Raw genomic sequence first — 22,160 nt, forward strand, 5'->3', positions numbered from 1 at the left:
CTACCCGCCAGGAAGGTCCCGTTCCACGCCGCATCTGTTCGGCCGGCGGACAGGGGCTTCAGCTGCGCGGGAGCTGCTTGTGTCTCTGGTCCAGTGCAGCGCCGTGCCTGCAACCCAGCAGGCGAGTCCTTGTCCTCACGCGTTGGCTTTTCCCGCCTGCAGTTCGGCCAGCATCATGGGGATTCAGGGCCTGCTCCAATTTATCAAGGAGGCCGCGGAACCTACCCATGTGAAGAAATACAAAGGGCAGACGGTAGCTGTGGACACGTACTGCTGGCTGCACAAAGGCGCTTATGCTTGTGCCGAGAAGCTGGTCCGAGGAGAGCCAACAGATGTGTGAGTTTTTGTTATGTTTCCTCGTGGCCCTCTTACGAGTTGAAGTTCTGTTAGCTTGACGTGCCTTGAGCTAAAAGCTAGGATAAATCGGTTTCACTTCTTACTGTTGCTTCTCAATTGCCAGTCCTAGTTGTACTGCTTGGAAATGGGAATGTTGGCTGTAAGTGCTTAGTTTTCCATCTGTGCAAAATGAATTTTGAAGTATATGTTGGGGGAGGGGATGGGAAGCTCTAAAATGTTTTCTGTTATAACCTCAGCGGTTAGGTGAGTTTGTTTTTCCAGCATGTCTTGCTCTCAATTATGGTGCAATTCATATGTTTCAAATTTAGTGTTATTTTCAGGAAAGTTGTTTGTATGAAGTGAGTTTGTCAATACTGCTGTGGCAACAGTTACAGTGATACTGAGGAATTCTGACAGATGTGTTGTGCTTTGAATAAATTGTGGTTTTGCTTAATATACTGTATTTTTAGAGTAGGTTTTTTGGATATTACGTGGCTTTTTTACTTACACAGTTCTATTTCTAAGGAAGGAAACAAAGAGAAACTAGTTGTATTTCAAGTTCAGCTTTGGAGCTTCGATCAGATTTGCATAAGTTTTTGCACATCTCTGGAAAACCGAGTTGAGCTTTTGTTCTGGATTGACTATAGTTTTAAAGGAAGGTCAAGCTTTATATTTTCAGGAAAAAAAGATACACTGATTAGTTTAGATCAAAATTCACTTCTGAAATTTTGATTAAATGTTTAATTGGAGGCAAGAAGGAGTTGGTGGTTTGCAAATGGGTGCAAATCTAACTCCTACTTCTGTTAAAGAACTGTAGTGTTTCTTCCAACCCTGCTGCCCGCCTCTGTAGCAGAGGTACCCTAGAGTCGTTAAGAGTAGGATACACTTCAGTTGAGAAAGAAACTGATTGACAGCAGAAACATTGAAAGTCGTAGGTAACTTTGGAACAGTTCAGTTTAACTACACCAGTATTTTATGGTCAAATCTTGTTTCCATGCACATATGATCACTGATCTTAAACAAGTTAGTCCTAAACACGCAGTTCTCTTTTTCTGCAAGAAAATATGCAATAGACTTGTGCCTAACAATAAAGCTCAACTTTTTTTTTCTTACTTTTGTTATTGTTGATACAGTTATGTAGCTTTTTGTATGAAACTTGTTGATATGCTCCTTTCATTTGGAATTATACCAATTTTGGTATTTGATGGATGCACCCTGCCTTCTAAGAAGGAAGTGGAAAAGGCCCGACGAGAGTAAGTACTGAACTGCACTGATTTGCAAGCAAAGCAGTATGTTTAACACTACAAGTCATTTTCAAAATTGAAAACCCCTCAGACTTCGGGTAGGTAGTAATCTCCTGTAAGCTTTCCTGCAATGTAGTGTTATTTCATTTAATTTACATTTTAAAATCATACAAACATCTTCTTAGAGGTTTTATTCCAAAAATAGAAATGCACTTCATAAATGAAAGCACTTCTTATAGAGGAAGGAAGTAAACCTCTGAGCATTAGTTCCTGTAATGTATTAAAGGCTTTTAGTTTACCTTCCCTCATGATCTCTGGACAAAAATTGCTAATATATTTTATTTAAAAATAACACAACCTTCCTCATCTTTCTGTACAAATAATCAGATAAACTTCCTTCATGTTTGGATTCAGGTCTCTATATAACAGGACTTCTCACTGAAGCAGTGAGAATTTTTCACTAAATCTTTTTATTTATAAGTTCTCATGGGACATGTGCTTCCTTCAGCATGGGGCGAACAATTTCCAGTAGTTGAAATTAAATAAACGATGCCTTCTGTCCTCTAAACCAATAAGTATCTAATGTCAGATACTCCTAAAATCCATTTTCCATATTTTATGGGATATGTAACCTGAGAGTGGGCACATCTCCTTTTACATTGTGGATTGTAGTTTCTAGAGCTGTCATTGGTTTTCCTGAGAAAACATAAGTTTCAACATGCCAATCTAATTGTCTTTGTTGATACAATGAATTATTCTTGTGTTTTAAAATATTATACAGTAGAACAGATTTTCCCCCCTTTCCTACCTGTTGCAGTCATTTCTGCTACTTGTTCTATTAAGAAAAAATAATCTGAGATTGGTGGGCATTTTTGTTTATCTTTCAGGAGGCGTCAAGCCTGTCTTCTGAAGGGGAAACAATTGTTGCAGGAAGGGAGACTGTCAGAAGCTAGAGAATGTTTTGGGCGCAGTGTAAATGTTACCCATGCTATGGCTCATGAAGTTATTAAAGTAAGTTGTCAATGCTGTTGGATACCAATGGATTTAAAAATAATCTATGCAGTAGGTAATGTTTCTTTGCTCTTTTTGTATGGCAACCTCTATGTAGTCAAGAAAAACATCTCCCACTTGTTAGCCTCTAATTGTCCTACATATGTTGAATTGCGTTAACAAACTTCATAGTTAACATACTTGGTTAATATACATAGTTCACAAACTTCAAATTTATTACGACCAGTGGTAGAAATCACATACTATTATAAACATATACATACATATATAGAATTGTTAGGGTTGGAAGGGACTTCTGGAGATCATCTAGTCCAACCACCAAAGCCAGTTTGCAGTTTACCACACCAAACCCCATGATGTGTTCTCAAACTTTAATTTAAAAAATAAGTCTGCATGTAGAGGCACTTGACTTGATAAATAATGATGATGTGTCAATTGAAATACATACTGCTATGAACTGACTTTAGTAACACCAACGGTTTTACCTTTGCTGCACAAAAACTAAACACAATTTTATTTCCCCCCAGTTTGCTCCTCAGAATAGACTACAGAAAAAAATTTGGCTGTTTAAAACCTTTCTAGTAGCCATAGGATCTTTATCAAAGTGGTATTACGTTTGTTCTAATGCTGTTTTCCTTTGTCCAGAATGAAACTTCTGTAAGTTTGAAGCTGGCACCTGTGGTCAAATGCAGTAAGGGTAGTGTTACAGGCCAGCCCTGTAACACTGTTACTACAAGAAACAGGCTGTTTTATAGTTAGTCTATATAGGTCTAAGCTGCTCAGAGCTTGGGATTGAATGTGAAATGCTGGACTGTAAAGGGAGGAGGATGGGTCTTTTATTAAAGACATCATGGTTTCAGTTTTTAAGGTAGAAGTTCTTATGCTTTCAAATGTCTTTAGGTAATTACTGAAGATTAATGCAAAGTACTTGTATGCTTCTTGTTTATGTACAGGCTGCACGAGCCCGGGGAGTTGACTGCATTGTTGCTCCTTATGAAGCTGATGCTCAGTTGGCTTATCTTAATAAGACTGGCATTGTTCAAGCTATAATTACCGAAGACTCTGATCTTTTAGCTTTTGGATGTAAAAAGGTATGGAAGAAAATACTAACAGCCTTTTACCTCTTCCTGGTATCTTAAAGCAGAGTTTGAAGTTGCTAAATGTGTTTCATGTATTGACTTATGCTTCTACAGTAAATGGGGGAAACGGAAGGCATAGGAATAGCACTCAGCTTCTGTTGTTTCTACCAAGTGCAACAAACTAGCTTATATGGGTGAAAATGGTGGTTTTCACTTCCTCTTAATTTCCAGGTGTTTCTAAAAATTGACAAGTTTGGAAATGGACTAGAGATAGATCAAGCTCGACTAGGGAACTGCAAGCAGCTTGGAAATGTATTTACAGAAGAGAAATTCCGCTACATGTGTATTCTTTCTGGTTGTGACTACCTCTCATCAATTCATGGAATTGGGTTAGCTAAAGCATGCAAGTTACTAAAATTAGCCAACAATCCAGATATTATAAAGGTAAGCTTGCTTTCTCTTTGTGTGTTGGCTTTTTGGGAGTCTGTACCAGTAGATAGAAAAGTAACACTGAATTAAAAATATGTCCATTTTGAGCAGAATTCTAAAAGATGCTGAACTTTACTGAGATGTTGAAGCTATTATATATATTTAATGAAATACACCAAAGCAAACTTACAAGAAGAATTGTTCTAATCCTTCAAGGGATTAGATATTGTGTTTGAGGAGAGACTTAATTTTTTGTAAGGCTCTGGAAGTTTTTTTCCCTCATTACCTGTTCTTCTGGTTTTGCAGATTAGTTTATAGAACTGCTAATTGACCTCTGTTAATTTTGCATTAAGTACACTTTCATCTGTGTGTGGAAGGGGAAGGGATTTGGAATTTTATTTGATTAATTTTTAGCATTTATTTACATACATATGGATACTGACATTTATATAGCACAACATTGTGGATGAAAAGGTTGGTATGGTGCAAAATTGAAATCATTTTTTTGTTTTGATTGGTTGGTGTTGGTTTGTTGTTTTTTTTGGTTGTTTGTCTTATCCAAGAAAAACAAAATCTAGAGGCTATAAGAGAATGGGAATAATTTTTGCGTAGCTAGTAAGAGAGAGGAGAGGTTTTTAAGAGCTAATAAGAAAAATACCTTATGTGGCTGTGGCTGTCCTGAAGGCAAGTGAATCTAATTCAGGAGAGCATTTAAATATGCAGTCTAATTAACTTCCTGTATTATCTTCTTTGTTCAGTTACTTGCATGCTTTAGTGGGTTTCTTCTCTCACAGGCATCAAAGCAGCAGGTTTTGTTGGCTTTTGTGGAAGTAAAAGGGGAACTTTGAACTTTTCCCATACAAATCATGGTTTCTTTTAATGTATGTCTTTTTGAGCAAAATGTCAGGATCTAATAATTTCAAGGAACTTTTTACTCAGTGACCTGTTATGTAATACATCACTGCTGTTTTCCAGCAGTACTGGAAAGTCACGAATAAATCAAAAGATACAAAGAGCCCTACAGTGCCAATTCAAACTCTCCTTGAAATGAGTAAATTTGCCTGTATTTAGAATGCATGGCCAAAACACAGCTGATGTTTTATTTGGACAGGAGCAGAAAATCTTGCCTCTGGCAGTATGATAAACTTGATCTTTGAAAAAATATAATATGCCTTCTGTGAAACTGGAAAATACAGAGCTCAATGAAGTATTAGGAACTTGTGGTGCAGTAACAATACACAGGATGAGGCACCAGATCACTATGTAGTCTTTTGTGATGAATTATGAAGGGGAAATCTGATTAGTTTTGCTTTTTTCTATCCTAAAAAAAGCCATGCATTGCTTATATGGTCAGATGATATACATGATACAATTTGATATGCACTAGTTTTAACAAATATACCTTAAGGAGATTTATTTCTATTCAGTTTTTGTATTTATTTATTGGACAAGAAGTATTTGTAAAGAGTTGAATTGTGTTATTCATGTGATTGTAAACAACTTAAGAGTGGGAAAATAATGAATGGAACTTTTTTCCTTTACCTCTTTAAGTTGAATCTTCTTGTAACAGGATATGCGTTCTACATATAATTACAAGCAAAAATACTTACTTGAAATGTATTTAGCCTTTTTGTACTAAGTTTGAATGAAACAGTTAAGCTTGTTTGTTTGTTTGTTTGTTTGACAGGTTATTAAGAAAATGGGGCAGTACTTGAAGATGAATATAACAGTACCAGAAGAATACATACAGGGTTTTACAAGAGCCAATAATACATTCCTTTATCAGTTAGTTTTTGATCCTGTCAACAGAAAATTAGTTCCTCTGAATCCATATGAAGATGATATTGATCCAGAAACACTAATTTATGCAGGACGGTATCCTTTGTGTTGAAATAGCAGAGTAGGGAAATAAGGATGAGCAAATATGGTCCCTTATAATTTTCATCTGCGAGTACTTGCAGGTTTCCATTGCATCTCTGCTATTGACTAAAGCCTGGCTTTCGTGCAATTTAAAAAGTCTTTAATTTTTTCTTCTTTATTTGTTTTTTTAAAAAAGTCACCAAATACAGGTTATTTTTAAACTATTTAAACTATTAAATTTTGTCTGTTAAGTGTGTTACGATCTTTGCCAGTTTACTTGTAATCTGTGCACAACTTGTTTCCTAATCTAAGCATATCCTGTTTTATCAGATATGTCTTCTTATGAAGCAAATAGCATTTTGCTACATTTGCGCAGCACAAATTTTAGCATGGATAGTTAGGAAAATGAAGAAAGAGGGGGCTGTTGAAGTATCCACTAGATTTGTATGTTCTTCAAGCCACTTAATCTTTGGCACTTCAGAAATTAGGAAGGAGAAAGATGTTGACTTTCCTGCTGATGAGTGAAAGTTTTCATTTTGACTTCTGTGATTTGCCAAGCACTACAGGTATATTACAGTAGCTGTTGTATCATATTGAGCTAATTGAACAGATAGTAATATTGATCAGATAGTAATATTAATGCTTTTGGTTAATATTCTGCCAGAGCTTTTTAGTACAAAAATGGGAAAACACTAGTTTAACTTTCATGCTACCGTTCCTGAAATTTAATATAATATTCAGTTACTTTCCTTTAATATAATGGGAACAGACATTTTGGTGATGGTACTGCTTTTCAAATTGCCATTGGCAATGTTGATATCAACACAATGGAACAAATTGATAATTATAACCCTGACACTGCACAGGTAACATCTTTGTTCTAAAGTTATGTATTAAGATTTTGATGTGGATCTTGAACATTCATGGAAAAAATATGACTGAATGTTATCTGCAACTGATATGGTAGTAAAAACTATTCTGCTGTTACAGAAACTTTATCTTCCCACACACATATTTCTCATTCTTTGTACAGTTAAAATCCTACTTTTCATGAAATTTGACTTTAAAGTTTGATTTACTTTCAGACTTTTTGAAAAGTCTTTAATACTATCGACAGAAATAACTGGTTTAAAAGAAAATTTTTGGGGATTTGGATTTCTTCCAAGTATATTACTCTGAGGAAATTACTTTCCCAAATTAAGTTTTCTGAATAGGAATAAAATTTAAACTTTTAATTTTGTCTGAAATGAGCAGTTAGTCACTTGCACCATATTGGAATGAAGAAGTCATGGCAGCACAAAAGAGAATTTGTATGAAAAGCATGAGAAATATGGGGACAAAAAAGGAAATATTTGCATAGAGTATGTCGCTAGTTGTAGTGCAAGTGTCAGAGTGTCATTACATGCTAAATCAAGAAATTCCTGTGTAGAAGACAAAGTTGTAAACCTATGACTTGGGTTTTTTGATTGTTTGTTTTATTTTTTTTTTTAATAGCCTGTGCGGCCGAAAAGTTGTGGCTGGAATGAGAGGTCTGCTAATCATGTAAACAGCATTTGGAGCAGAGACTATAAGCTTGGCCCTAATGCAGATACCGTTCCTCATAAAACTCATTTGCTAGAGAAACCAACAACCAAAGGCATGGAGAAGATAATCAGTGTTAAAGGGCTAAAACTTCCATGCAAAGAGGTCTTGGCAAAAAGGCAAAGGAGTGGTATGTTTTCATTAAAATAAGTACATAAATAACAGTAGAAGGCTGTGGGAAAAGGAAGGATTTTCTCTTAGACTTAATGGTATGAGATTTGAGAGGTCTAACTCTGACTTTTATTAACTGCATTTTCCACAAGCTGCAAGATTAACAATCCATAATATTAAAGCCTACATAATGATTAAGGGTGGCAGCAAACTTTCTGCAGCACTTGATTTTGACTTCCTTGGATTTGCTATAAAATGTAATTTTCAAATTTAAATTGTCATATTTAATAACATCTGTTCTATTTTGGGGTTGAATTTTCATTCTATAATGGCTTGTGAAGAAATGAAAATAGCTTACTTTTCCTACAGTTGATATTTGGCCAGACAAAAAATTTAAAGAATGTTTTCTGTGTTCTTCTAACACAGAGCTAGCTGTATCCCCTAGGTACTCTTTATTCCAGCTTTCTCACTTTCTCCAGTAAATCTGTGTTCTCTTGTCTTCTATACCACCTAAGTTATATTTGTTGAAATAACCAGTGGGCTTGTAATAGAAGGGTGTTTTGTTCTCATTGTGCTTACGCTATGTTAAGCATTTTCCTCTATTTCCTTTGCTTTCTGATTATGCTACTAGGACTCCTTTTTTTGCTTTTGTTATTCCTGGTATCTTCCTACTCTCTGGTTTACTGAAATCTGTAGTTGGTTTAGCAACCTGCCTTTAGAGTCAACTGTAGTTTTACTTTCATAGAATCATAGAATCAAATAGGTTGGAGAAGATCTTCAAGACTGTCAAGTCCAACCGTTACCCCTAAACTGCTGGCTACGCTGTTTCTGACGGAGGTGAGGATGCTGTTAGCCTTCTTGGTTGCCTGGACACAAGATGGCTCATGTTCAGCAACCATCAATCAGCACCCCCAGGTCCTTTTCTGCTGAGCAGCTTTTCAGCCATTTTTCCCCAGGCCTACAATGTTGCATGGGGTTGTTGTGGTCAAAATGTAGGACCTGGAATTTTTCCTTGTTGAACCTCATACCATCAGCCACAGCCCATCGATCCAGCCCGTGCAGATCCCCCTGAAGTTCATTTCAAAGTATATAAAATAAAAAAGAAAACAAAAATTACAGCAAAGAACAACAACAAAAAATTATTTTCAGGCTTTCTTTCTTCACTCAATCTTCATTTTCACAGAAAGTTATTTTTAAGACTAAGTACTAGAAAACAACTGTGTTACAGGCTTCTAAACTGTAGTGTTTAGAATGTTCTTATCGGATCTCATTGTACTTTTAAGCCTGTTAAAGTCAGAATGTAGTGCTTAGTTCTCTCATAACTGGTTAATTCTAGAACATCTGCTACAGTGATGCTTAAGTTCTTTAATTCTTTATATTTAGAAGAAATCTCTGATGGAGATCTGTTGAGCCAATATTCATTTTCAAAACCAAAAAAAATCAAGGAGAGTGATCGTGATGGCCAAACACAAAAGAATGTCTCAGCAATACAAAGCCTCGATTCCTCAGGGAATTCTGTCACTCGGGAAAACTCTAACTCTCTGCCTGGAGTTAGAAATAAGTTTGCTTCCTTTCTACAAAGGAAAAACAAAGAGAAGGATGCTGTAATTGTTCCAGGAACAAGAAGCAGGTATGCTTGCATCACTTATTTTAACAAGTAGCAAAAATCCTCCTTGCTATCCCGGCTGCTGAAATAACCTCAATACTGAAAATGAGAAAAATGCAATCTCAGATGTTTTTAATAATATACTATTAATGTACCTGAGCTGAGATGGTGGTAGGCCTCCTGTCTGCCTGTGAGATAGGTAAGTGAATAATGTCAGTATTTTACAGCAGAAATGAAGACAGTGAGACTATTTCAATACAGTCTAGCCTCTGGGTGTTGAAATGAATTGAGAATTGGATGTATTTCTTTTTCTGGTAAAGGTCGTATTTATATGATATTTGATATATGTCATATATCCAAAAAAACAGTAGCTGTTTTGTGCCAAATATGTAAGCAGTTAGTGAATACATTGACTTATGCTGACAGCAATTTTGCTTGTTTCAGTAAAGCCATATGGGGTCATATAGTGTGACAAATGCCTCTTACCCAATCCCATTCAGTCGGTGCTCCTGATCTTTGCAGCAACCCTTTGGGAAGAAGGACTTCGGGGTTCTTAGGTTTTGTTTATTTATGGCTTCATTGGTTGCATTTGGCCACAGCTACTTGAATTGATTTTATAAAGCACTATCACAATTATGTCTTTTATTGTGTAATTTTTATCTTGAATATTTTACATATCGTGCAGAGTAATTTTACAGAACTCTTAATACTGACATTCTTAAGCTTTCGGGTTGTGTGCCTTAAAGGTGTTTCCTGAGCTGAAAATTTTGTTATGTTGCATCAAAAATTAAGAGTTGTCAGTGGTTGTAGATTCTTTTCTAAAGCAATGTTCAGCTTCTTAAAAATCTCTGATTTGTACTTATTTTTAGGAGCTGATTTTATAGCATGGAAAAGAACTAGATAATTTCAAGTTTCCTTGATAACAATAGTGAAACACTTCACTGCTTTAGTCTTATGTTAGTTGGTAAATATATTCTTAAATTTTGTAGGATTCCTGATTGTTTCTCTTTTTCAGATGAACAACCTTGTTAGTATTTCAGTCATATGTTTACATACAGGGGTGGGGAATGTTCTCCTTTTTTACTTTTATCTGTTAAAAGCCTCCCTGAAGGCCTAAGACTTTGGCCATTGTCAAAATAATTTGTGTCTGCAAGAGAACTTAAAAAAATAAAATTGATGGATAAAGAGCTATTGAATTTTGGAGATAATGTACCCATTTGCAGAAACTTTCGCTTTCACTTTTTACTTTTTTAGGTTTTTCTGCAATGATGCACTTATGTTTGACAGTAAAGCAAAGGAGGATGACCATGACCTAACTCAAGATACTGAGAATGATTGCCAGAAACAGGAAGTAGAACATGTAGGAGATGTTTCCCAGATTTCAGAAACTGAAAAATCAACAAGGACCATCTTTACATCTCCTGGAGAAACACAACAAAACTGCTTCCGGTGGTTTAGCAGCCTTATAAATTCAGGAAATCATAGTCCGTCTCATACTGTATTTTCACAGCAGTTTCACCAACAGAGAAGCAACTGCAAGATACCCCAGAAAGATCAGATTGGTGATGTACAAAAAGAGACTGAGGCAGTGTGTGGCGAATCTGAGGAAGAATCTTTAACAGAACTGGAACAGTCATCACAGTCTCAAAGGTCTTGTGAGCAATCAGAATGCAGTTTGAAGTCTTCAGAAATACCACAAGTCTCTAACAACAGTTCAGATGTGGAAGTAAGAAAACTAGACATTGTTTCTCTATTTACTTTTACATTAAATTGTAAGAAGAAACAGGGAGCAAACTCTTATTTTCAGAATAATACCCTGCAGGTTATGTAGCTTGTGTTAACAAAACTGGTTAATGCTTCATAGTTCTGTAGAATGGGTTGACTTACTAGCTTAAATCAAGTCTGTTCTCTGGTTTTACTTCATCTTCAGTCTTTCTATTGCTATCATTACAGTGAGACATTAAAAAAACTTGGTAGGCTAGCTTTTGTGTTCTGCTCTTGTTAGCCACTGAAAAAGTTCTTTCAGAAAATCATTTGTATGTCACCATAGTGTTGCTTGCTGAAAATAAGCTCAGTGTTTTGTGTAAGTTCTTAGAACTACTGAAAAAATTATACCTTAAAGTGTAGATATATATATATACCTTAATGTGTAGATATAAAAATATACATTGTATGTTTAAAAAAAAAAAGTTTTAAAACCAAATGAATTTTCTCTTGATGAAGGAATCTGACTCCAGTTCAAAACTGGCTAAATACCAATGTACTCGGTCTCCACTATTTTCTGCTCTTCAAAGTGACAGAAAAAATACAGTCATAAAGACCAAGGTAAGAATTCTTTTAATTTTACTGTGCGCTCTACTTAGGTCTGAAAAATTAGGTTTTGCTTTTTACTGGTTTATTTTGGGACTCAATGAAAGAATCTTAAGCAATGCACTTGTTGGCAAGAAAAAACTATGCACTTGTTCATCCGTATCAGAGCTGAGATTAACTATAACCCTACCACTTATGATTGATATCAAAGTTGCAACTTCTTTGGTAATTTTTAAATGCTTTGGTATAAAATATGAAGCCAAGCTAAGACAAAACCCCCAGTTTTTAATTTTCCTCAGGTGTGCCAAATACACAGGTTTTATGATACAAATTATGGTTATGTTCTAATCCAAATACAGTCATGAGATACAACCTCATTTCATTGCTTGTTTTGAGAAATTTGCTAGTTTAACAGTCACCTTCCTCTTTGACTAGAGAAAGTGTGTTTAATCTGGAAGGGTTTTGTTCAGCCTTTTTTTTTTTTTTAGTGGTTTTTAGTTAAAAGCCTTGTTAGGCAATTTTTCTTCTATGTGGGTTGTTAAGTGTTTAAGGGTAATAAGGGAATAAATTTATGCTCCTTTGTGATATTACCCGTTTGTCTTGCTTACAAAACTTCCAAGACCATAAGAGCTAAAAGTTTGCGAACTCCTTGAGCATTGTCATCAGAATTGGCCGAAAGATTAGTAAGTCAAAAGAAGTCTCTTCTATCCTTTCATGCATACCCCTGCTAACTTCTTTCTTTTAGATGGACTAAAAATCACAAGTTTCTTTCTGCCAAACAAGAGTATTGTGTGTTTTGTATAACAGTGACATCTTGTGGTTATTGTTAGTAACGTCTGTGTTAAGGTGGAATTTACACCTTTATTCTGGAACACCTGATTACAAGAATTTATTCTTTTTGATTAGATTAATATTTTGCCCACTTCTTCTCCTCAACAAGACTCAGCAATGAAATGAAATCATTCACACTTTTATTATTTTGTTTTAAAGACTGTATTTCATGTTTTGCTTTAATGTTTTACTCAAAAGTATACTGGGAGACTGAATATGCTAAATACAAGGGAATACACAGTATGGAAGTATTGAGGTAGTATAAGTACCATATATAAACAAATTTTCAGGACACTTGGAGCTCTTCAGACAATAAAAATCTCCTGAAAGTCTTTGAGGTCAGTAGGCTTAGCTAAAAGCAAACCATTAATAGGAGGATTTTTCCCACTTCTTAGCCGTGCATTTCCTCCACTTCCTTTATGTAGTAGAAATAATACTTACCATGACTTGGACCAGAAAACTGACCTGGCTGAAAACTAACTTGACAGCAACCCAAAGGTCAGTGGTATTGGAACTTTGCCCTGCCCAGACTCTCAGGCTGGTGAGTCATAGCACCAGTGAGACCATTGGAACTACAAGTAGCCAGACTTGAAGAGGGGTTTGTAGAGACAAGAGGCAGTAGTTTTGGCTCAATTTTCCCTTAGAATTGCTTACTGAAAATTAAACAAAGGAAATCTTTGCTGGTGTTAAGCACAGTAAAAGACACCAAAGGGAGCAGCAAGTTCCAGATTTGGTGAAGATGCAGTCAATTACTTAAAATATAAATTATACTAATCTTGGCAAGCTATAAAATATATAGATGATCTGTAAATAACTTCAATAAATGAGGCAATTTGGTGAAGTTGTCAGCTCTTGTCATGGTTCCAATTCAAAATGTGAAGTGCCTGGCTAGTTAATTCTAATATCAAAACCAACAGAAGATTTTTCTCTAGCAGATGGTAATAAGATGGTGAACCTTCTAGGACCATGTAGAACTTTTAGTGATAGTATTCCAGGTGTAGTTTTTTACTGATAATTTTCTACAATTGCTATGAGCTCAGGAAAGAGGCTGTGACGAAAGAAAAGAGCAATTTACTCTGATTTTAAGTTTCTCAGCTCTGCCTACTTCAGGGTTTGTTAAGTTATAACTCTGATGTAATTCAGTATCACAAAGAAATGTAGAATTATGGGTGACTTCACACACTGTTGCAAAATGGCTGAGAAGATGCGTTCAGAGCAAAATACTGTAAAGAATGGAGGTTTAGGATTTTATTTTTCCTAGTATTCCTGTTGAATTTTTTTTTTTTGCCTACATTTTAAACTTCACCCCCCAGTTTTGTTTGTGATTCCAAGATCTGCTTAGTTCAGTCAGGTAGAAAAAATTTCATTTGGATAAAAAAAACTGTAATAAGCGTATGTGACAAAATTCAATATCCTTTTGGAAAGAACTGAGGTTGCGAGTTCTCTTTGAAGAAAAAGCTGCCAACATCTATTATTTTAAGATGAAGAAAGGTTAGGTGATCAATAGTAAACACTCAGATGAGGAAATGCTATTTGCATTAGTTAAGTGAAGCATCTGAAGTAGGCAGGGCTGTGCCATCTTCTACAGATGATCAGTAAAATGGAAAAGCTGATTCATTTAGAGTGAAATGCTTTATTCTTAACATGATCCAAATGGGAAATATGAGTGTTATTTACAACCAAGGTGTCTTTAATCTTACCTTACATAGCCAACTGTAAAATAAGAACTTAGAATTGTAGGCACTCACTATCTCTTCTGCAGGTATTCTGTTTCTGATAATTATGTTTTGGTCCTCATAATGACAGACAGAAGCTAAAATAGCAGGCTAGAAGTGAATGATCACTTAGAAGCCGGTATTTGTGAGTAGTTCATATCTACCACAAAGTGGCAAAATGGCTCAAACAGTAAAATGTGCTAATGCTTCCAAATGGCTACTTCCCCCAAAACTGGGGGGAAATGGTAAGCATATGTAAGAGAAGAATATGATGGAAAATGTGAATAAGACATTTTTGGCCTTTTGCCACTTCTGAATTTATTTGGCGAAGAAAGTTTTAACTCTGCGCAAAAGCATATTGCATGTAATTAATTATTGTGCTGTGATGGGAAAAGAGTGATTAAATAAATAGCAATAGGTCTATATTAATTTATGAGATGTGGTAAGCAATTCACAGGGAAAAAAAAAAGTCTTTTTATTTTTCCAGATCGGTCTTTAGTGTGTTTCTTCTGTTGTTCAAAATAAACTCATTACCTCTTGTGCACAAAGTCTGAAAAGACAAAAATGATCAACAGTGTTGTATCAGTATTAGAATGTGTGATAGCAGCAGTCTGAGTAGCTATCAGATATGTAGCCTGATAGTGACCCCAGAGAAATGACAGGTATGTAAGAAGTTGTGGTTAGGGATAAGAATGTGAAACGTGAAAGTTACATCATTATTTTGACATGACCTATTTCCTGTGATATTTCACTTCTAAATATGAAAAAATAGTTTCAGTGCTTGGAAACTGCTGAGGCACACTTTTTTTTTTTTTGGTAGTAATAGGGTTGGTGAATAGCTAAGCTATCTAATGAAGAAACGTATTTTTCGTTTAATTGAAGTGCTGAACTTAACACGGGTTCATGAAAGAGGTATTCTGGCCAAGCACAGCTGTTTTGAATTCCAGGTATAGAAACTGGATAAGAAGGTCTGACTATGGGTCTAATGATCCCTGAGGTAATCATACTGACACCTGTGCTCTGCTTATGACTCCACTTTTCATGAAAGCTAGGTTTCAGAGGGCACGATACCAGACAGTAGCTTCTCTTAAAGTTCTGAAAGCTGACATGGAAGAGTCATGTAAACAGACGAGAGAATAAATATTCAATAGAATTTAAAACATTCATTCAAAAAAAACCCCATATTTGCAACCTCTTAGAAAACAAAGCACTATGGAAGCTGGTTTGCTACTTCTTCCAGCTGCATTATGTCTAATGTGTTTGAGGTGCCACTTTTTAGACTATAGAAGCTATCTAAATATATCTTGTGGCAATTCAGGTGGTATTATCTCAACACAATGTAAACCACTTTTTTTTTATTATAAGCTTTGCATCATAATACCTGTCGCTTATAGGTTGTCATTTTAACCATTTGTACTGTAATATCGAAATCTCGCAGGTTCCTGGTTTACATAAATCCAGTCGTATAGGGTTGCATACTGTACCAAAGCTCAAGCCATTAATACCAGCTAAAGTAAGTGGATTAAGTAGGAAACTGTCACCTGCGCAGAAGAGAAATCACTGTGATGCTGAAAATACACTGGGATTGCAAGCCACCATTAGTGAACTCTGGAAAAACTTCCAGTTTAAAAGGTGAGTTGCTTTAACCCCTTACTTAGCACCTTGTATACTTTTCTTTTTCCCCAAAGAAACTTTTCAAAGCAGGCTCTACAAGTATCCTCCATACAGATCAATAAAGATAATGGCCTAAGATAGGTATTTTCTACATGCAGTTATTAATTTCCTAATCTTGACAGAACAATAAAGTATGATTTCTGTTAAATATGCTCTTCTAGTTACTCTTTTGCTTTCTAACCAGGAAAAGGTATCAGCTAAATTTAATTTATTCAAGTAATGCATTTAGTTTAACATCATTTATATGAAAATTATTACTGTTGTTTGGAATCAAATTCCAAAAGCCATTTCTTAGTCTAAATGCAAAAGCTGCGTAAAAGTTGCTAAACTTAACTGAATGCAAGGTTGTTTCTAGGTAACTTTATGTCTCTCACATTTTGAGATGTCTGATTGTCAGAACTGTTTTGCTTCTAAAATGATGGTGAAGCGTTTGCTAGCTGAAATTTCTGGTCACAAGAGACATTTTATCAGATTATAAAATTATTCTACTGTTTTCCCTGGTGTGGATGACTTGGCTAACTGGAAGTTTCTGCAAATATCTTCAAGGGTTGAACTTGAAGGACAATGATTATGTTTTATTAGGAAAAAAAAAATAGCATAGGTATTCTAGCTTATGCTTTTTCTGTGGCTCAGGTAAAAGCTCCTGTGGCAGAGTTTTCCTAGCTCAAGTAGAAATCTCAACTTTGAATAAATAAGCTTTATTCAAATGAAGTTATTATTCTCTTTAATCTGAAACCAAATGTGAGGAGGACAAAAGTATACTCTTTGCACTGAGTAACAAATATGAGACTGGTGAGCATGTGTTAAATCAGCTGAATATGTTTTAGTCAGTTTGGGCTTTATCGTAGGCTATTACAAACACGCAACTGGCTTCTACTTAAAAATATTACTTGCAGTATTTACATTTTTAGAAAGCTTGCTTTTTATTATCCTGTTGATGCAGGTTAAGAGTGATAGCTTCAAAGAGGAAATGAAAATGTCTGTATGTGTTGCTTGGCCTCTAATTAGTAATGTCTGACCAGGGTTGTTCACAGGGAGAAAATGAATGTATTTTGATATATCAGAATACAGGCAGATAGAACAGAGTCAACCTAGATGGCACTCTGTTCCTTTTCTCTACTGATGGATGCAAGACTTAACTTCCAACATCCACACTTTGTATATCCAGTTTTGGTTGGTCTGTAACTTCTGGGTATGTACTGGGACTATATATTTTTTTTATATATTACTTCTATATGAATAAAGTACTATAAAGTACTTTTATATTGCCTTTTAGATAGTTCTTTTCTTAATTTATTTCACAAAAAGTTTTTCTCACTGCCAGGATTTATTTAGCTCTGAGTATTCTGTTTATGGTGATTGGTTTTTTGTTGGGGTTTTTTCAGATTTTAAAATGTTTCTAAATTAGCCTTATGTCTTCAGTATTGCACTGTTTGATGGCAAGTAAATCTTGTGGGACGCTAATCTGTTCTGTCCTAATGGCAAGACTCGCAGCATTTGTATGGAACTATAGTTATACAGAAGACTTAAATGTTAAGGAAACACATACCACCCGCAGTAGATTGGGTACATACAGTCTTTCATATGTAAAGCTAATAGCTATCATTCTGCCACAGGATAACTAGAGCAGTTGAAATCACATTTAGTTGTAGTAAAATTGAAATTAAAACTTTCCATCACAGATTTTTATTCTGGGCTTATTCATAGATAAGTAAGTAAGTGGGTAATTAGACAAGGGGTCTTGCTTTGCTTTAAACCTTATGTTCTTACAGGCCTGTGGTTGAAACATGTAATATAACATTCTTGGGTTCTGTTTTGTCTTTGTTTTTTTTGTGCAGAGACTATGAAAAACTTCCTTCTTGTAAAAAGTCAGATCCATTGTCTCCAATTGAAGATAATATACAGCTTACTCCAGAAACAGAAGAAGAGATCTTTAATCATCTGGAACATAGTCATGTTCAGAGGGCTATATTCCAATGACCTGTATGCTATGCATAATAGGGTGCATTTTTTATCACTGCAAAAATTTACCTGCTGGATATTTCATACATATAGAAAAGATTCCTTGAAAACTAACTATATTTTAGGCTGACTAGTGATTTGTCATCTTTTTTTATGAAAGTGTGAATTGAAAAGTACAATTTTATACTGACTGGAATAAAATCCTTCAGATGCCTATGTTCTCTTATTCCAACTTCCCACGTCAAACTTCTGTCCAAACCTTTTTCAGCTGCCCCTAGGCATTTTATGTAGGTCACACACACAGTCCAGGTTTCTACAGCGGCTGTGTCTTTGCCTTTGCACAACAGCAGCAGGACAAGATTGTGCCTTAATTTTTCATAGTTGATATTATTCTTTTTTTTTTTTTCTTTCTCTCTCCCTTGTTTCCTCTTGAGACTAATCTGGCCCCAAAAGAGGACTGTAACTGCTGTTCAGTGTTCATAACAGCCTTCACTGTACTTCCAGCACTCTAGTAACTATTTATTTTCCCTGTAAGGTAAGATCCGCTCACTCAGCAGCTACCTTTCTGTTTGATAAAGTCATATTATTGTTGGGAAAAAATTGGGGATTGCAAAAAGGAATATCACATTAATAGAATGATCTCTCAAAAAATAGTGTTTTCTTCTGTTATACTTGCTCTTTCCACATTTATAGTCTTATCTGACCACAGACAGAAAATATCAGTACTCAAAGCTAAGGGTTACAGAAAAGTGTTGCCCTTGCAACAAATCAAGCTTCAGTCTTTAACAGCTGACCAACTAAAAGGAAAGAATCCAGAAAGCTTTGGATGACTCAATTATCATTAAAAAATAAGATGAGATTTAAGATATCTACCATTAAAATCAGGATTTGAGTCAATGTAAAGATTTGGGTTGTTGGGTTTTTGGTTTATTTTTTTTCCTCAGGAAAGGGTAGTATCTTTCTTGCAGCAGATGAAGGTACAAAAGGATATGTGAAACGCATCCTCTCCATTCCTGAGATGAACATTTGCCCCTCCACCTCGGAGCTCTTTGCAAATATCTGAAGTTCGATATTGACCTATGAGAGGCAGGTTGGTTTTGTTGTGGTTTTCGGGTTGTGTTTTCTTGGTTTGGTTTTGTTTTTTTTATTGTACTTTTTTTTCTATAAGAGAATTTGCATCTCTGAAACTAAGGTGACCAGCTGCATTACCTCACAAAAGAGCTACTTACTAGAGTAGGTTATGTGTGTGTTTGTGGGAGCAGTCTTCTTATTTCTACATTCGTGCTGAAGTTATGGGATATAAGGAACTGAAAGTAGGAGAAATTGAGGGGTTGGGGAGATGGAGGAATAAAATAAAATGTTCCCCAGTGGAAATAATTAAAAAAAAAACCAACCAAACAACAACAAAAACCACCCAAAAAAACACTTGGCAAGAAGGAGGGAGAGTTTAGTTGTTTCAAAAAGCAGGCATTTGAAAGATGAAGGATATGGGGGTGGTGGGAAAACATGAAATGAGTGGGAGGAAATGAAAACAGATGGCAACTTAACTTAGAGGCATATGTCTTTGTGTGTTGTTTGCTTTTTAATTTGATATTCCTTTTACTTTTTTAGTTTCTATAACTAATACTCTAATTTTATCAGCAGGGCTTCACAGTATTCTCACAAAGCAGATGGCATTGCTGTATGCTATTAAAAGGGTGAATTTGGTCTGGAAATGATATAGAAATAAATTTACTAATGGTGGTCTAATCAAGGTGCCGATTAGCCATTCCTTCAGCAGAATAGTCTTATGAACTGCAAATATTCAGTATCACAGAGAATTAATATGTGTGTCTGTGATCATCCAAATCAAGTAATGATTTTAAAACTGTAGGTAAGTGACTTGTCCAAATTCAAAAGAATGTTTCTGCCTAAATCTTTTTGCTCTAATTACAGCACTTAGGGTATGTATCAATTAATGGTAACAAGTTGTTGGTAACAAAAAAGGTTACAATTCTGAGATTATAAGGTGAGAGAGAATTCTTTGCTTTTAGTACTTGCATCAAAAAATAATTACTTGCTGATTATTTCAACAGAACCTTGGTCTAGGAACAATGTGCTACCAAATTAAAATTATTAAAATAGGAGGGAAGGCAAAAGGGGGGGAGATCCCTTTCTGAGGTTGTCTTATACTGATAGCAGGCCTGAATCTGTCTGCAACAACCCCGATTTGGTTGTAGAAGTCTAGAAATTAATATACTTGTTGCTGTGGCTGTCTTGTTTTATTTGAGTTTGGCAGTAAGATGACAGGGTGAATATTTATGCCAGCTGGATAAGTAATGCAGAAACCAGGCAATGTACTTTCAAGAACAGAGTTAGGAAGAGCTTTAATCTGATAGCAAGAGGATAGGAGAAAGTGTGGGGAGGGAAATGCAAGACGAAAAGTAATTCCTGAATTTGTTAGCTACAAAGTGCTATACAGGTATAGGATGAGCTAGCGCTGAATTACTGTTGCTAGAGTACATACTTTTAACCATAAAATGATTTGGGTTGGAAGGCACCTTCAAGATCATCTAGTTCCAACACCCCTGCCACAGGCCAGGACACTTCCTACTGGACCAGGCTGCTCAAAGCCCTGTCCAACCTGCTTGAACACTTCTAGGGATGGGGCATTCAGAGGTTCTCTGGGTGTAACCCATTTCAGTGTCTCACCACACCCACAGTAAGCAATTTCTTCTTAATATCTGATCTAAATCTATCCTCTTTCAGTTTTAAAGCCATTATCTTTGTCTCATCACTATGTGCCCTTATAAGAAGTCCCTCTCTAGATTTCTTGTAGGCCCCTTTAGGTACTGGAAGGTTGCTCTAGTGTTTCCCCAGAGCATTCTCTTCTCCAGGCTGAACAAGCCCAGTTCTCTCAGCCTGTCCTCATAAGAGAGGTGCTCCAGTCCTCTGAGCATCTTTATGGACCTCTGGATTTACTCCAACAAGTTAAAAACTTTAACTAGATCTAAGTACCTTTAAATAACAGCCATCAAAAATACAGGCTTCAAGTGTCTCTGTTATAAAATATCGATGACATCTTAGGGATTATGGATAGCAAAACAGAATCAAGAGAACATGAGAAACATCTCTAGATGATCAGGCACTAGGTCTGATGAGGCCTTTATCTTCTTTTATGGTCATATTTGGTAAGTCACAGAGACTTACGTATCTGTGGGATAGGTCATATGTTGTAGAGCCTTTTAAATACATAGAATAGCACTGATAGGGAATGCAAGACAGACAGACAATGACTCTACAGAGAATATGTGTTTGTGCTGTGCCAGAAGTAGAATGACTTCTGAACACATGAAACAGTTGCACTAGATGACGAAAACTTAAAGGTGAAAGGGAAGAGATGAGAAAAAAAGTAACAGAATTTGTCACAGAAAGAAAAAACAGCAGGTAGAATGAATAGCAAAACAACCATTCTAGGGATGAGATTTGAAGAGGGTGCTGGAAATCAGAAGAGGTGAAGAACAGCTGCAGCAGGAAGTAACTGCTGGAGAAACGTGCACATATATCTATGTATATCTCCATAGACATTTAAAACTTGTCTCCTTCAAGCTCAGGTAAAAAAGTAACTTTCTGGAAGTACTCAGAGGTTTTTTTTCCTGGCTGATTGTGGTATTACTGCTTTGAAAGAGGTTTGAGAAAGGGTTGTCTCTCCTGGTGTTTTGCACCATAAAGCATGAAGTATGTGGGGAAGTTCCTCTGAAACTACTGCAGGAGAGGTATTAAGCAGGTATTTTTCTTACTATTACAAATCCTGTATAACATTCTTTTCAATTAAGGAATATTTTAGTAGAGACTGAGGAATTCCATGCTGAAGGCATGTATTTAAAACAGTTCACAGCATTGTATCTGCAGAATGCATATTCCAGACAAGGAGTCAATTTTGTCAGGTTTTACAAGAAGGTGAGTTAAATTAATTTGAGATACGACTAATATGTCTGTGAGAAACAGATTAGGACACTACTACTGTGCCCTGAATAGCTTATGTAATGTAATAAAATGCACCGCTCCATCTGTTTAAAATCTGATGCTGCATTTAAATCACTTCTATTGTGATATATATATATATATATTTAAATCACTTCTTAAACCTAAGTTTTGACCTTCACTTTAGACCGAAGAATAATGTTCTGCAGTGAATGACGTAGGTTACTGCCCCATTTGGAGTAGGACCCTCCGCCTTGTTTTTATTGCTGAGTTCAGTTTATTCATCCCAAAATCCAGCATCTGACTACTGTTGATCTCTAGTTCCCTGTGGAATGTAGGACTACGTATTTTCTTCCTTCGTATAGGAGACTGTAGGAAACATTAGGTTAGGAGCATAAAAATGCTTGTTGGGGGACTTGCCTTGTGTAAAGGATTAGTTTCTGTTCCA

At 35.8% G+C, this 22,160-nt stretch overlaps 1 protein-coding gene across 1 annotated transcript; it reads left to right on the forward strand.

Moving 5' to 3' along the window:
* The first annotated feature begins 132 nt into the window (after positions 1-132).
* Positions 133-18,168, forward strand: EXO1 (exonuclease 1). The gene is made up of 13 exons (XM_061365750.1): positions 133-336; positions 1,470-1,589; positions 2,468-2,591; positions 3,545-3,682; positions 3,902-4,114; positions 5,787-5,974; positions 6,729-6,825; positions 7,454-7,670; positions 9,035-9,281; positions 10,512-10,983; positions 11,481-11,582; positions 15,552-15,745; positions 17,626-18,168. The coding sequence occupies exons 1-13, from the start codon at positions 176-178 to the stop codon at positions 17,765-17,767; spliced, it is 2,415 nt and encodes an 804-aa protein (XP_061221734.1). The 5' UTR covers positions 133-175; the 3' UTR covers positions 17,768-18,168.
* The last annotated feature ends 3,992 nt before the right edge of the window (positions 18,169-22,160 follow it).

This window comes from Neopsephotus bourkii, unplaced genomic scaffold, assembly GCF_033783945.1.
Source record: "Neopsephotus bourkii isolate Nb327-2 ecotype Australia unplaced genomic scaffold, CSIRO-AGI_Nbou_v1 NB_1292, whole genome shotgun sequence".
NCBI classification, from domain to species: Eukaryota; Metazoa; Chordata; class Aves; order Psittaciformes; family Psittacidae; genus Neopsephotus; species Neopsephotus bourkii.